Source organism: Ambystoma mexicanum, chromosome 9, assembly GCF_040938575.1.
Source record: "Ambystoma mexicanum isolate Mex_15411 chromosome 9, UKY_AmexF1_1, whole genome shotgun sequence".
Lineage (NCBI taxonomy): Eukaryota > Metazoa > Chordata > Amphibia > Caudata > Ambystomatidae > Ambystoma > Ambystoma mexicanum.
The window spans coordinates 905,159,080-905,173,331 of NC_090931.1; the positions used below are offsets into that span (position 1 = coordinate 905,159,080).

Genomic DNA, 14,252 nt, shown 5'->3' on the forward strand with positions numbered 1-14,252 from the left:
CTAACCCTTCCAAGATTTAAAGCAAAACGCGGATTGTAGTCATTCCAGCATGTCCCGCATACCTATATTGCACGGTTAGATGGCATGATTGTAGTCATTCCAGCATGTCCCGCATACCTATATTGCACGGTTAGATGGCATGATTGTAGTCATTCCAGCATGTCCCGCATACCTATATTCCACGGTTAGATGGCATGGTGCTTTTTTGTTGCTTTTTTTTAAAAAACAACTTTATTTATTCAATTTCATGCAGAATTAAATGACAGGGATAAAATGCAATTCGTCGTAGGGAAAATAGTCATTGTACCAAACATTTCCAAACTATATCCAAGGCAAATCCTTATAACGTAAAATATTGAACAATATTGAAAAGCAACCAACAGTTAAAAAAACAATAATAGCAAAACACAAGCACACAATCACCCTACCCCCACAACACAATCCCACTCGTAAACCTCCCACTATAATGCATCTGTGCGCATATAAATTATTAAATAGCACCCACAACTCAAGGTAGAGATCCTCCCGGTCTTATTTACCATCATCACCCTTTCATAACTGGATAGAACCTGTAACTCCACCAACCAATCCTCTTCATGTGTTTTATTTTGGATCTACGTTAAAAAAACGAATTCAAAAAGCTTGAATCACACAATTGCAAAGCCCACTTGTTCGCATTTTGTAATTCGAGCCTTTCGGATTTCAGTTGTTTGTCCCCCGCTGGGCATCTAATGAATGCTGGGGACACCCCCGGAGCCCATAATACCGAACTAGGTGAGCAGGGGATACCCCCGCTAGCCTTATTCGGTATTATGGTATTCGATCTTTTATACCAGGCCGAATGCGCACACATTTTCATCTTTTTTGGGGTAAACCCGTTTTTCTTCCTAGTCTTCCAAAAGTTTAAAATCTGCTTTGCAGCAATTATTAAAGCTTTATGAATCCATTGCTCATACTTCCCAGCTATCTCACAACTCCATCTACGTGACAACAAAACAACTTGAAAGTTGCCCTGGGGAACCTTTTATTTAGCACCCTATCCAACACTTTTCCCCAGAAACTCCAAGCCCTTGAACGGTTCCAAAGCATGTCCAACAAGGTGCCCCTGTCTCCACCACACCCCAACACGTATCATCACCCTACAGCCCCCTACTGTCCAATAAAGCCCCCCGAAAACCTTTTGTTGGATTAACCTCAAATTCATATCCAGTTTGGTACTGAATCAGACTTTGAGCAAATCATTCCATTCACTAGGGGAGATCACATAGTTCAAATCATTTATCCAGGTCTACCTCAGTTTATCCCAGGAAGCCACATGTGAACATTTCGTAGGCGTCAAATTGATGAAAGTAGACACAATGCGTGGTGGTGCATCAATGTGTCAGCAGAATGCCGGTTTGGTCTCCAACGTAGCGCCCAACATATCCAGGCTCTGTAATAATAGAAACCTCTGAAGAAGCTCCCCAAAACTCACAATTCTCCCCTCCCTTAAAACATCACCTAGCTGCAACAACCCCCTCACAACCCAATTTCGCCCGTTTAAAGTTTTGTTCCCTATCTGAAGTGCTGGATTGCGCCACAGTGATGCATCATAACTCAGCCACAGATTCTGGTCATTCTCGACCAGCCAGGTCACCGGAGCATCCTGAGTAACATTGATAGGAGGCAATTTATTTCCCACTTTTGGCATCTTTCCCATAGAATATAAGTTATCCAAGCCGTATGGCCTGAACGCATTTCTTTCTATTCTCAACCAGAGCAGGGATGCATCCCCCTCCAAAGCAAAATAATGAGCCACTTTTGTAAGCAGAAATCCTTTGTGGTATTCTTCAAGATCCAGGTAACCAAAGCCACCTTCTTCAATGCTTCGGATAAATATGAATCGCATACTTTTTGGTTTCTTTTAACACTCCATAAAGAATCCTGGAAGACCCCATCAAGCCTTCTTAGGAATTCTTTGGGAAATCGTAGTTGAAGCGACTGCAAGACATACAAAAGCTTTGGAAGTAGAACCATTTTAATAACATTAACCTTGGCCCAAATACTCATGGTCAATCTGTCCCATTTTCTAATATCTACCAACACCTTTTCCACCACCTTATTCACATGAACTCTACAATTTTACTCAGATCATGTGTAATATGCACCCCCAAATACTTCACCTGAACTTCAGACAACTTGCAATTCCATGAAGCAAGTACCCCTCTGTCACAAGAAGATGAAAACCTCTGTCTTTTCCCAATTGATTTTATGTCACAGTAATTTCCCTACCTTCTCAAACATGGCCTTTAACAACTCCCCACATTCCCACAGATTCGACAGAAGGACCATCACGTCATCCGCATAAAACAACACTATTATTCTGACCACCACACACACATTCTTTGTTCCTGTCTGATAAGCTGCCAGCGGCTCCAAGGCAATATTAAACAGGTAAGGTGATAATGGGCAACCCTGTCTGGTGCCCAGTGTTAATGGGAATGAATCAGATTTTACATCACTTGCCCAAATCTTCGCTGTCACTTCCCGATGCAGACTAGACACAGCCCTCAAGAACACTGGATCAAATCCCATCTTCAGCAGCATATGCTCCAAAAATTTCCAATTCACTCTATCAAACGGCTTCTCAGCATCTAATAAAACCAAAACAGTGTCCGACACACTATTGCCATGGAACACCAAAACATCAATAACCATCCTAATATTATCATAGCCATACCTACCCTTCATAAAACCCACTCGGGACCCATCAATTAAGTGCCCCATATAATTGTTCAACCTATTTGCTATGATCTATGTAAGCAGCTTAATATCCACATTAAGCAGCGATATAGACTTGTAATTACTACACCTCCGGTGACTTCTACCCGGTTTTGGGAATTATGTTATTAGAGCTTCCTTCTTTGTGGGGCACAATAACCCATTCTGCAAAATATAATTATACAGGCCACACAAAGAAGGCGCTAACTGGACCACGAAGCACTTATAACATTCTGCTGACAAGCACTCTAATCCTGGTGAATTTCCAACATTAGGCTGACCAATAGCCGCTGTAATCTCAGCGATTTCTATCCGAGCATCAATAGCAGTTCTCTCCTCAGCAGATAAAACCGGAATCTCGACCCTACCAAAAAAATCATCCAGTTCCGATTGCAGTGGAAAACTATCCTTAGCATACAGTGACTCATAAAAGGATTTAAAGCACTCACAGATGTCTGAATTTTTTACCACTGGGTTCCCATCCAGATTCTCTATACGCTTTATGTAAGTTCTTTCGGCCATAAGCCGGTCCGATAGCACAGCGAGTAGAGCGCTCGCTTTGACATCTGTGCAGAGCCTGCTGATGCAGATTCGAATCCCGGCAAGGCTAAACTCAGCCTTTCATCCTTCCGAGATCGATCAATGAGCACCACACACCGTGGGTAATAATAAGCAGCACTCAGATACATGAGGATTCATAGCGCTATATAAATGCTAAAATATTGTTATTATTATTATTATACCTCTACGTTTGCTGGCTAACAACTCCCAGCCGTGTCACCATTTTCCCAATTTACAAAGAAAATCCCTCTCTCAGCCTGCATGTCAATTGTGCTGTCTAAAGTGTCCTGCTTCATTTTATGACTGGTGCACAAAGCCCAATGGCGACAACAAGCTGCCTGTTGCATAGCGGGTAGCACACACCTTTGAATAAACACTACTCAACAGCCGTAGCTGTAGGCACTCACTAATTTACGCAATGTTAAGTCTGACCCTTGTTCCTGTATCTGATCAGTTCTACCATTCCATGCTCCACGAATAGCAAATGTCTATATTGCTTCACTTACTGTACTCACATTGTATTCACCTGTATCCACGAATGACAAATGTCTGTACTTCTTCGTTAACTGTACTACACACTGTATTCACCTGTATGCACTAGCCTGTAACAGGCACTGTAACTAAGCTTTGAGAATTCTTGTACTGTTGTTCCCAGCTGCACAAGGGCTTGGTGCGCATTATCAAATTAATAAACAAACAAACAAACAAACTCAGTATGGGTTGGGAAGTCTTCCCTTACCCTCCGAAACAAACTGAGATCAGTACCTTTTCCAGCTCAGATGCTGAGTTGTGAGTGTATCCAAGTAAGTGGCAGAGTCCATGCGCTGCAACCACCTGTCACAATGACACAGGGAGAAAATGTTAGAGGACATAAGCGATATGGAGTGAGAAAATTCATGCCACAAAATAACTTAATAATTACATATTGGTTTCCATATCTCATGAATAGGTTTACTATGATGGAGAAGCACAACAAAATAAAATATGCTACTTACCTTGAAGACTCTTGTGTTGAGATGGCCCTTTATCACCCATCCAACAGGCACCTGGAATGCCCCTTGGAGCAAGGAATCCGAATGCAACATTCTTTGGAAAGCCAAAATCTCATAAAAATATTGTGAGCAGGGCACACATGGGAGACAACATATTCTGCTCTTTTACACACCCACAGGCTAAAAGTCCTTGACTCTATTATACTATTGTATCTATTTTGCCATATGTCACAGCTGAGGGATCAGTAGACAAATCAAAACCATGCATATGTGCTCAAGTTTCCTTTTATTTTGCCGCAACACAAAAGGGATTAGATTAAACCGAACCTACAGGATGTATTTTTGGGGACAAATCAATCTGGCTTTCTTTAGGGCCGTGGTCTTCTAGCCTTCATTTACTTCTCAAGTCATCTTTTTGGTTGTAAAAATATTCACTCAAAGTCTCTGGCATTTATAGGGTCAAATTCTTTCTGGTTTTCCTCTGGACTCTCGGGCAAGCACTGAAGTCCTCAAGTTCAGCTGGTGGTCCCCTTGGACACTGCTACCAGGCACCCCCATCCGAGAGCCAAAGGTCCTCAAACGGGCTTTCCGGCTCAATGCACAGATGACCCATCCCTGAGGCTATGAAATGTCTGATGGTGATTTGAAGCCGATCCTGTTGGTCCCCAAAGTCGTGGACTGTAAACCTAGATCACTACGCCATTTTAATTTGTTTGAGCTCTTCTCTCCTGCACCTCCCCTTCTCTTTCTTCTCCACCTCATTGTCATACCACCATGCTATATACTCTCACACTGTCCTCTGCACCACCCTCACTCTGATTGTTAACAGCCACACTAGTCCTCTGCACTTGCGTGTTGAGGTATCAGATGGGCAGTACTATTCTGCTATTTCATGAAAGTATTGCGAGCATGTCTGCAGCGCCCACAAACAAAGGAAAATGCTGCTTGACCTGCCAAGCAGCGCATACCGACTTTGCACTGCGGAGTGCAAATGAGAAGGGCAAAATGGTTCTTGAGATTCGGTGGGTGAAGGTACCCTCTGTGAATGGATGATGTGAACTGTGGTGTTAGGGTATGGGATTTCAAAGGTAGCAAAGCATCTTTTGTATAGATTTATTGAGATTATTGAGAACGATAGTGCACATCATAGCAGGGTGCTGAAGGAGTTAAAGCAGTAAAGAGAGCATATGATATGATACATGATAGGATTTTGTATTTATAACGCGCCTGTAACAAGTGTTTCTAGGCGCCAGCATCTTGGAAAATAATAGCTCTTCTGCCCTTATTCAGGACACTAAAAAAGGGAGGCCCACATAGAGTAGCGCTACAATTTGAAGTAACTTTCTATTTGGCAGATGTTCAGTTTGGGTCTCGATCTCAAAAAGCTGAAATGCCATGATATGAAAAAATCCCTAGAAAATCTGAGCCTCTGGCAACCTTTTTTAAAAACAAAATTAATTTGTGTAGCGCACATCAGCCCGTGGGCATCGCAGCGCTGTTACAGAGGTAGGTAAATTGCATGAATATATATCAGGTGTACACAGTTCATATGGTTAATGTGAACATGTGTGCGCTTGACTGAAAGGAAAAACATGTGAGAAGAGGTAGTTCACACTTAGTCACAGTATATATGGGATACATTACCCACTGTAATCATAGTTCTGATGCTTGTATCTGCTTAGATTTACATGCTATACATAGGCCGACATCTAGTGGAAGCTGCAGAGTATTACAGTTGTTGTTTTCGAAACTCGAAAAGGGATGTTGACAGGGCATGCCAGTAATACTATGCCTAGTGCGACGTCCACTGTACCCATGGTCCTTCACAGGTTGAGGTCCCTCAGATTGTTTTGTTTCTGACATGAGGTAGCATGAAGTATAGCGTAAGTACAGGTGTATTAAAGTAGATATGATCAGATAAAGCTCATATAAACATCTATGCACCTTTGTTCCAAGGGGAGGAAGGGTGGGCGCATGTGAATCTAAGCAGATTCAAGCATCAGAAATACGATTACGGTGAGTAATGTATCCCTTCTGAGGCATGTGGAATCTGCTAAAATCACATGCAATGCATAGATTAGCGAGCAGTGTTAGGAGAAGTGGTGGGTCGTGTGAAGGTCCAGCAGCAAATAGATGTTTTAGAACCGCTTGTCCCACCTGTGTATCTGCTTTAGAATGAGGGTCAATGCACTAGTGCCGAGTGAAAGTGTGTACTGAGCTCCATGTAGCTGCCTTTTAATCGGAGTCCAGCGGGACATTTGCAATAAAAGCCAAAGTAGCTCCTATAATCCTTGTGGAGTGAGCTCTTGTGTGAAAGGCAGTGTCTTACTTCATAATGAGTAACAGAGCTGTATGCATCCTGACTGGAAATGCGTCTCCTTCTCTGCCTGGTGCTGCAGAAACAGTCGGTCTGCTTTTCTGAGCGGTCTGGTCTTGTTTACATAGTAAAGGACCGCCCTCCTTACATCTAGTGTATGGAGTTTTTCCTCAGCTGAGCTTGTTGGCTTCTGGAAGAAGGCCGGCAGCTCAATGGATTGGTTTACATGGAATTTTTAAATGAATTTAGGTGAAAATCTAGGGTGCGTCTGTAAAACCAATTTATTCTTGTGGATGACCAAGAATGGGTCCTGCATTGGCAATGCTTAAAGTTCACTAACTCTTCTTATGGATGTAATAGCCACTAAGAAGGCAGTCTTATATGGCAGGTGTTTAAGACTTGACTTATGTATAGGCTCAAAGGGGGGTCCCATGCGCTTTGCAAGAACTACATTGAGGTCCCAGCCAGAATACAGTTTAGAATGTGGGATGGAGTACATTCAACGGGGTTTATTTGTTTAGACTGGCACCAAATTACAAACCTCCTCCACTTGTCGAAATAACTGTGTCTGGTGTTTGGTTTACGTGCCTCCTTGAGGATATCCATACACCTCTGTAGTAGATTTAAATGTGCAAATATATGACCTCAGGAGCCATGCTGCCAAGTTCATTCAGTGAGGTTGAGGGTGTACTGTTATTCTTTCGTGTTGGGTCAGTAGATTGGTCTGGCACAGAAGTTTAATGGGATTGCACATCGTCAGTTTGCACAGATGTGGATACCATGTTTGTCTTGCCCACATGGGAGCCACTAGGATGAGCGTCATTTGTTCTCTGTGAATCTTGTTCACTACCATGCTCATTAAAGGAGTTGGTGGAAAATCGTGAGTGAATTTCCCTGACCAGTTCATCCATAGAGTCTGGTTGGGGAAACCTGGATGCAAAGTCTGGGCGTTGCTTGTTTTCTTTTGTAGCGAACAAGTCTAGTGTGGGGTAACCCCATTGTGAGACGATGCGGGTTGTGACATTTGTGTCTAGTTGCTATTCTTGTTCCTCTGGTAGGGAATCTCTGCTTAGCGAGTCTGCTAGAGTGTTGAGTTCCCCTGGAACGTGTTGGGAAGATAGGAACATCCCCCGTTTGAGTGCCCATCTCCATATTTTATGTGCTAGCTTAGATAGATTTGGAGAATCTGTGCCCCCCTGCTTGTTGATGTAGAACATTGCAGTGGTGCTGTCGGTTAGGATCTGTACCGACTGGTTTGTCAGCTGTGCTTTGAATACCGCTAGAAGTTCCAGCAGGTTGATGCTGTTCTGTGCGGTGATGTGAGTCCACAGACCATGTGCTGTGAGATGAAGTTGATGTGCCCCCCACCCGGAGAGTGACGCGTCTGTTGTTACTACCGCTGGATCGTGCAAGGGTTTTCCCTTTAACAGATTCTCCTTTGTCCACCAGCGAAGGTTTTGTACCAGTGTTGCGACCACTAGATCGTCCCACTGACCACTTGCCTGAGATAACTTGTTACGCCAACCACTCCTGCATGGGGCGCATGCGCAAACGTGCATGTGGGACCAGACAAATGCAAGATGCCATCATGCCGAGCAAATGCATAGCTTTGTGTACGCTTATCTGGTGACTGGCTTGATATTGAGGTATTTGCAGTAGCATGTTTTGGACCCTTTCCTTTGACAGAAAGACTATCCCTTCTTCTGTGTTTAAGACAGCTCCTAGGAACTGTTTGGCCTTGTTTGGTACTAGGCTTGATTTTTTCTTATTTATTGAGTAGCCCAATTGGAAGAAAAGGTTTATTGTTCTTTGAGTATTTTGGCTGCAAATTTGCAGAGACTCCCGGAGTACACTGGGATTGCCTCCCCGCGTAAGGGCGCTGCCCCCACCGCCAGTACCTTGGTGAATACCCTTGGCGCGAATTCTAAGCCAAAGGGTAGCACTTTCAATTGGTAGTGCTGGTTTGATGTTTTGAAACGCAAGAATCTTCAGTGCGCTGGGAACATTGAAATATGAAAATAGGCATCTTTCATATCCAATGTTGCCATTTAGTCCCCCCGTTTTAGCAGTGGGATTACTTCTTGTAGCGTAGTCATGCAGAATGTTTGTGGCTTGACATAGGTGTTTGCAGAGCGCAGGTCTAATACTGGGCGCATTGATAGATCTTTCTTTGGCACAAGGAAGTAGGTTGAAGAGATAACAATGTTTACATGGTTCGCTGGGACGATTTCGATGGCGTCCTTGAGCAGCAGCATAGCGAGCTCTTCTAGAAGGATGTGCTGTTCTTCCGTGGTTTTTTCTTGATGCGGGGGATGGTTTGAGGGTCGCTGAAGTAACTCCACGCAGTAACCGCCCGCTGCAGTTGAAAGCACCCACTTGTCCAAGGTGATTCCCTCCCATGCGTGGGTGAACTGTATTATACGCCCTCCTACTGGAGAGGCATGGTAGGATGACTTGAAACGGGTGGTCATTGTTTAGGAGGTGTTGCTCTACCTCTGGAAGTGGAGGACAGCCCTCCACCACGAGATCTACGCTGACCCCTTTGGAAACCTTGCAAGGCTTGTCCCTGGTTGTTTCCCCAGGATGAGCCTTGATTTGGGCCATAACTGGAACCCCTTTGCGAGCTTTGTCCTCGAAAGTGACGAAAATTGCTTACGCCTCTTTGGCCTGGTGGCTTATTAGTTAACTGGCCTAAAGATCTGAGCGTGTCATACTATTCTTTGGCCGATTTTAAAGCACCCTCAACAGCTTTCCCGAACAAGACATTGGGTTCTATTGGCATGTTCAGGAGTGTTGCCTGTGTCTCCAGTTTGAATCCAGACTGGCGAAACCATGCATGGCGTTTTAAGATTGTCCCTTCAGCGATGATTCTGCCTGCGTTATCAGCGGCATCCAAGTTATTCTTGAGGATGCAGTTCTACACTGCCTTTCCCTCCGCTACTGCGAGGGACAGTTGGGACTTGAGAGGTTCAGGTGCTGACGTCATTAGAGTTGCAACTTCATCCCACTTATGGCAGTTGTAACTCGCCAATAATGTATTATTGTTTGCAATCCTTGTTTGGGAGGCCGCTGAGGTGGCCACTTTCCCCCAAAGAGTAAACAGCTTTTTGTTCTCCATATCTGGGGGAGCTTCAGAGGAGGCTAGCGCTGTTCCTGCCCTCTTTCGCGTAGTGGCCACTACTAACAAGTCTGGCTTCAGTTGTCCCCTTATCTAAAGAGGATCTATGGGTGCAGGGCGGAACATATTTTCTATTTGTGGGTTTACAGCCCGCGTTTGGCTAGGCGTCTCTAGAGTGGGCTGTATTCTCCTCTATAATGATTGGAGGAGGGGTATAAAATGGGAAACCGCTTTTTGGTCCTCCAATATATCCTCTTCAAAATCTTTATCTATTTGCGTTTCCTGGGTTTGGATCTGGAAATGCTCTGCTGCTTTGATGAGCATATCATTAAACTGAGGTTCACTGTCCGCCGGTGAGTCTGCCACTGGTGTGTTAAGGTGATCGGGAGAGGGTATGGTGTAAACTCCACATCGTCATCCTAGTCATAATAATGATCTTCCCCACCTTGGGTAACCTGCTCCTCAGTGTCTGAATCTGTATCGCAAGGATCATATTGGACATGGTCTTGTAGAGGACTAACCATGAGGGTGTCAGGACATGGCCTCTTTGCTGGGGGTGGAGAATTGGAAGCATCACTAGTAGCTGGCGTGTTCTGTAGGCTGTGTATTGCCTGTGGATTAATTTCAAAGAAATCTGCCATGAAAGACATTCTACACATTTCCCTTGTCAATGTCTTCACAGGACCATTGAAAAGAACTTGGGCTGGTAGGTGTCTGTGGTAGAGGAGTTTGTGGTATCTGTGGAATAGGCTGCTTATGTTTCATAGTACCTGCTAAAGTACCCTCCCCCTGGGAAGTACTCTCCTTCTCTTTGTGAGGTGTACTACTTTTTTCCCTATGGGATGGTGTCCTTTCGAGGATTGGTGACTTGTAGATTAATGTTTTTCCGATGTTCTCCCTTTGAGGAGCGTCTCCCGGACATGTTTTTGCACTAGCTGGGCTATTTTGGAGGAACTGGTGCTTTTTGACGTTTCACGTTAGTGAGTGTCGAAACTCGGTGAAAGGGAGGTCCGAAGCTGGGTCGCTGACGCTCGGCTTTCATCCGCTCTGTTTGGACACGGTGTCCACGTCACGTTTATCGTGTGACTTTGGGGGCCTGACGTGTGGCGATGGAGACCTTGAGTGCCCAGAGGACAGGGTGCTTGTGGACCTACCCCTTGAAGCCGTGGCTGGCCGCATCAAGGATGGCCACATCGACTTTCACGGGGTATGTGCTTGGTGTGAGGTGCACTGTGTATGCTACTGCCGCCGGGTGTCGTCCCCGTTAACAGCACTGCCAGCCTGTCTATTGGGGTCAGGGGCTAGCATGTGGGAATCAATCGCTTCCACATCGCCTTTGTTGTCCCAAAAGACGGCAATGCTGCCGTCGCTGGATGCACCCTCCACGTCCAAGGCGGCATCGGCCTGCATGGCGTGGTGGGCCCAGCGCTTGGTTTTTCGGTCCGTGAGTGTCTTTGGTTTGAAGAGCTGACTATCTCGACAATGGCCCTCATCGTGGTCCCATGCAAGACAAAGGTTGCACACCCAATGCTCATCTTTCCAAGGGAACTTTTGTTACAACTAGTACAGAATTTAAATGGTGTGTTTTCCATTTTTGGATGGAAGGGCAGCAACGGCAAGAATAGAGAGGGTAAAGGGGAATATGCATTCTCTTAGAGCCCTAAGAAATGTCCACCCCCCACTCTCCCTACTGTCTGGGCCAATGCCCGGTGCGGCCTTCCAAGGCCAAAGGGGTGCGTCGATTCAAGGTCTTTGTTCGATGCTCGTCCTTTCCACCATCGTCGAAGAGGTTGTCGAAAGTCAGCGATTAAAGTATAGAAAGAGTAACTAATTATTTTTCAATCAATGGCGTTAGCCGAAATATGAACTCCGTGATTTAGCGTCTGTCGATGATGCTGGAAAAAAACAATCTGAGGGACCTTGATGCGTTAAAGACCATGGGTACAGTGGATGTCACACTAGGTTTAGTATTACTGGCACGCCCTGTTACGTGGCTCGTATGGTTAGAGAGCGTGAGTACTCATTGCTAAGGAGAAAAGGTGTGAGTAAGGTTACTCAAACAGCCAAGTTACGAAGGCTTTGCGGAATGCAATGTGGGACGGTTAATTCCTGAGGGTGGGTGGCAGGGAGTTCCACTGTCTCGCAGTGATGAAGTGGAAGCTGGTACCTCTGGCTCTGGTGCGTTTAACTCTGGGGACAATGAGTCGGTGGGAGTGTGGTGTTCTGGTGGGTCGGGACGAGCACGCTCTGACTATTTTTGAGGATAGGTGGGGGGCTGCATGATTAATGCACTTGTGTGTGATGGAGAGGGTTTTGAATGAATAAACAAGTCAGGGTCCCACAAGCTACCCCACCTTTACACACTAGGGCGTCAGACCCGGTGTAGCATTCCACAACTAGTGTTCATAAATCAGCAGTTTTATTGGGTCAGGGTTACTTTATAAAACTCTTTATTCGAAAACATAAGTAAAAATTGCACAAATGGCGGAACACCACTTAATTACACAAATGTGAGACTAACACAAAAAACCAATACAAAAAACAGCAAAGAGAAAATCCAATGCTACATGCAAGCACTAATAATGCATGAGTCACTTTCGCATACCACGAAGGACACCGGACTAACACCAGAGACGTTTACCTGACAAGTCCCAACACAAGGGTCAGACAAAATCACACACACCCGACGGCCCTTTCACCTTCCCACAGGGATAAAGGTGGAGCACAAGAGCACAATACGAGCAAGGCAGACCGCACAACGTGTCAGCTATCCAGGCATGGCAGTTCAAGAGGAGGAGAAAGGCGTCGAGAACCGAAAGGGTGACAAGAAGAGAAGCATCCTTAACCTTTACGACCCAGACCCGCCAAGCCTCCAGGTGATCACTCTGTATCCTGGGTTGTGTTTGTGCCGAGCAGCAGTAGCAGCCTCTTTTCGTAAGGTAGGTGCTTTGTCCTCATCCACGGCATCTCTAGGGAACGAAATATGAATTTTGGAGCATAATTTTGAAAAAAATCAGAAACGCTTTTTTTGAGCAAAATACAATGGCCCTCATTACGACCCTGGCGGAAAGTAACTGACATGACCGCCATAGCGTAAATAGCGTTTCCGCCATTGCACGATGGAGCAAAGTGCGGCTAATTCCGACCCACCGGGCACGAGCATTACGCCATGGCGGAAGTGCAAAGTCCGCGACGGCGGAAATGACCCCAAAACGCCCCTTACCGCCGTCGTACGCCGCCCTAGGTGCAATTCCGCCACCCATCTTAGCGGTCACCGTAATGAGCGGCCAGCGCAAATTACGGTCACCGTAAATATACGGAAACGGAAGTAAAAACATGGGGCCGGAACGGGAAACAGCACGCCGTACACCTATAAAATCAGAATCCCAACACAACCATTAAAAATCCGACCCTGAGACACATCCCAACCCGTTAGCCACCCCAGTTAAAAAAATAAACATGGGAAAAGTTGCTAAAAAAGCGTGCGATCGCAAGCGGCAGGTCCACTTCTCCCATGAGGAACTCACCGTGCTCACAGAGACCCTCCAGGAGAATGCTGCCGTCGTCTTCTCGACGCAAATGACGAGGACGGCACTTGCGAACAAGAAGGCCATATGGGCCCTGGTGGCACAGCGGGTAAGTGCGGTGGGGACCGCACCCCGCAACCCACAGAAATGCAGAAAGCGATGGGACGACCTACGGATACGCGTCCGGAGCATACTTTCTGCCAACCGGAACATTGCCACAGCTACCGGGGGAGGATCGGAATCACCCATCAAGTTGACCCCCTGGGAAGAAATCTGTGCCTCCACCATTGGAATGGAGAGCATAGAGGGAGTCGGAGGGATGGAGAAAGGAGTGCAGACATCCGAAGAATCAGGTAGGTGGCCCAAATAAAACAATGCTAAATCCACAATGACCAATCATGTGAAGTACCATGTGTCCCCATAGTGCAATAGAAACACATGTCCAGGAGAACGTCCACATACATTGCCATGACAGCGCCCTTTAAAAGTCAGATTAAATACATAAATAAGTAAAAATCCTAAAAACACCCTCTACATGTGCAGCATGCACACCATAACTGCAGACTGCAAAATAACTGCATCCTCAATCCACACAAAAATGAGACCACCTCCAAGGCCCTGACCCAAATCACCCTCAGGTATCACCCCAATGCATGTGATACATTGCCATTCCAATTTCCACAGACCCATGAATAACGCTCGCCCTCCTTTACTCCACCACAGGGTCCGATTCAAATGACGAGCTTCAGGACACCCCTACCAGCACACCTGCAAAGAGGGCCAAGACCAACGGCCAAAGACCCTCCACCTCAGCTGCACGGATCAAGACACGGCAGCAGCACAAATCAAGTGGCAGCACACTGGAGGGGACTCCAACAGGCACCCCAGCAGCCAGCATGTCCACAACAGCAGCACCACAGGTCCCCCCAATGGATGCCACAGAAGGCACTGCTTCTGGTGGCAGCAGCACCATAGGT

General features: G+C 45.9%; 1 protein-coding gene across 3 annotated transcripts in view; it reads right to left on the reverse strand.

Moving 5' to 3' along the window:
- The window catches only part of YBEY (ybeY metalloendoribonuclease), a 170,472-nt gene that overhangs the window by 1,423 nt on the left and 154,797 nt on the right, over positions 1 to 14,252 (reverse strand). For all 3 annotated transcript variants that reach the window (XM_069616040.1, XM_069616038.1, XM_069616039.1), the window contains exon 4: positions 4,087 to 4,155. In XM_069616040.1, the coding sequence (XP_069472141.1) occupies positions 4,087 to 4,155 (69 nt within the window). The remainder of the gene's footprint in view (positions 1 to 4,086; positions 4,156 to 14,252) is intronic.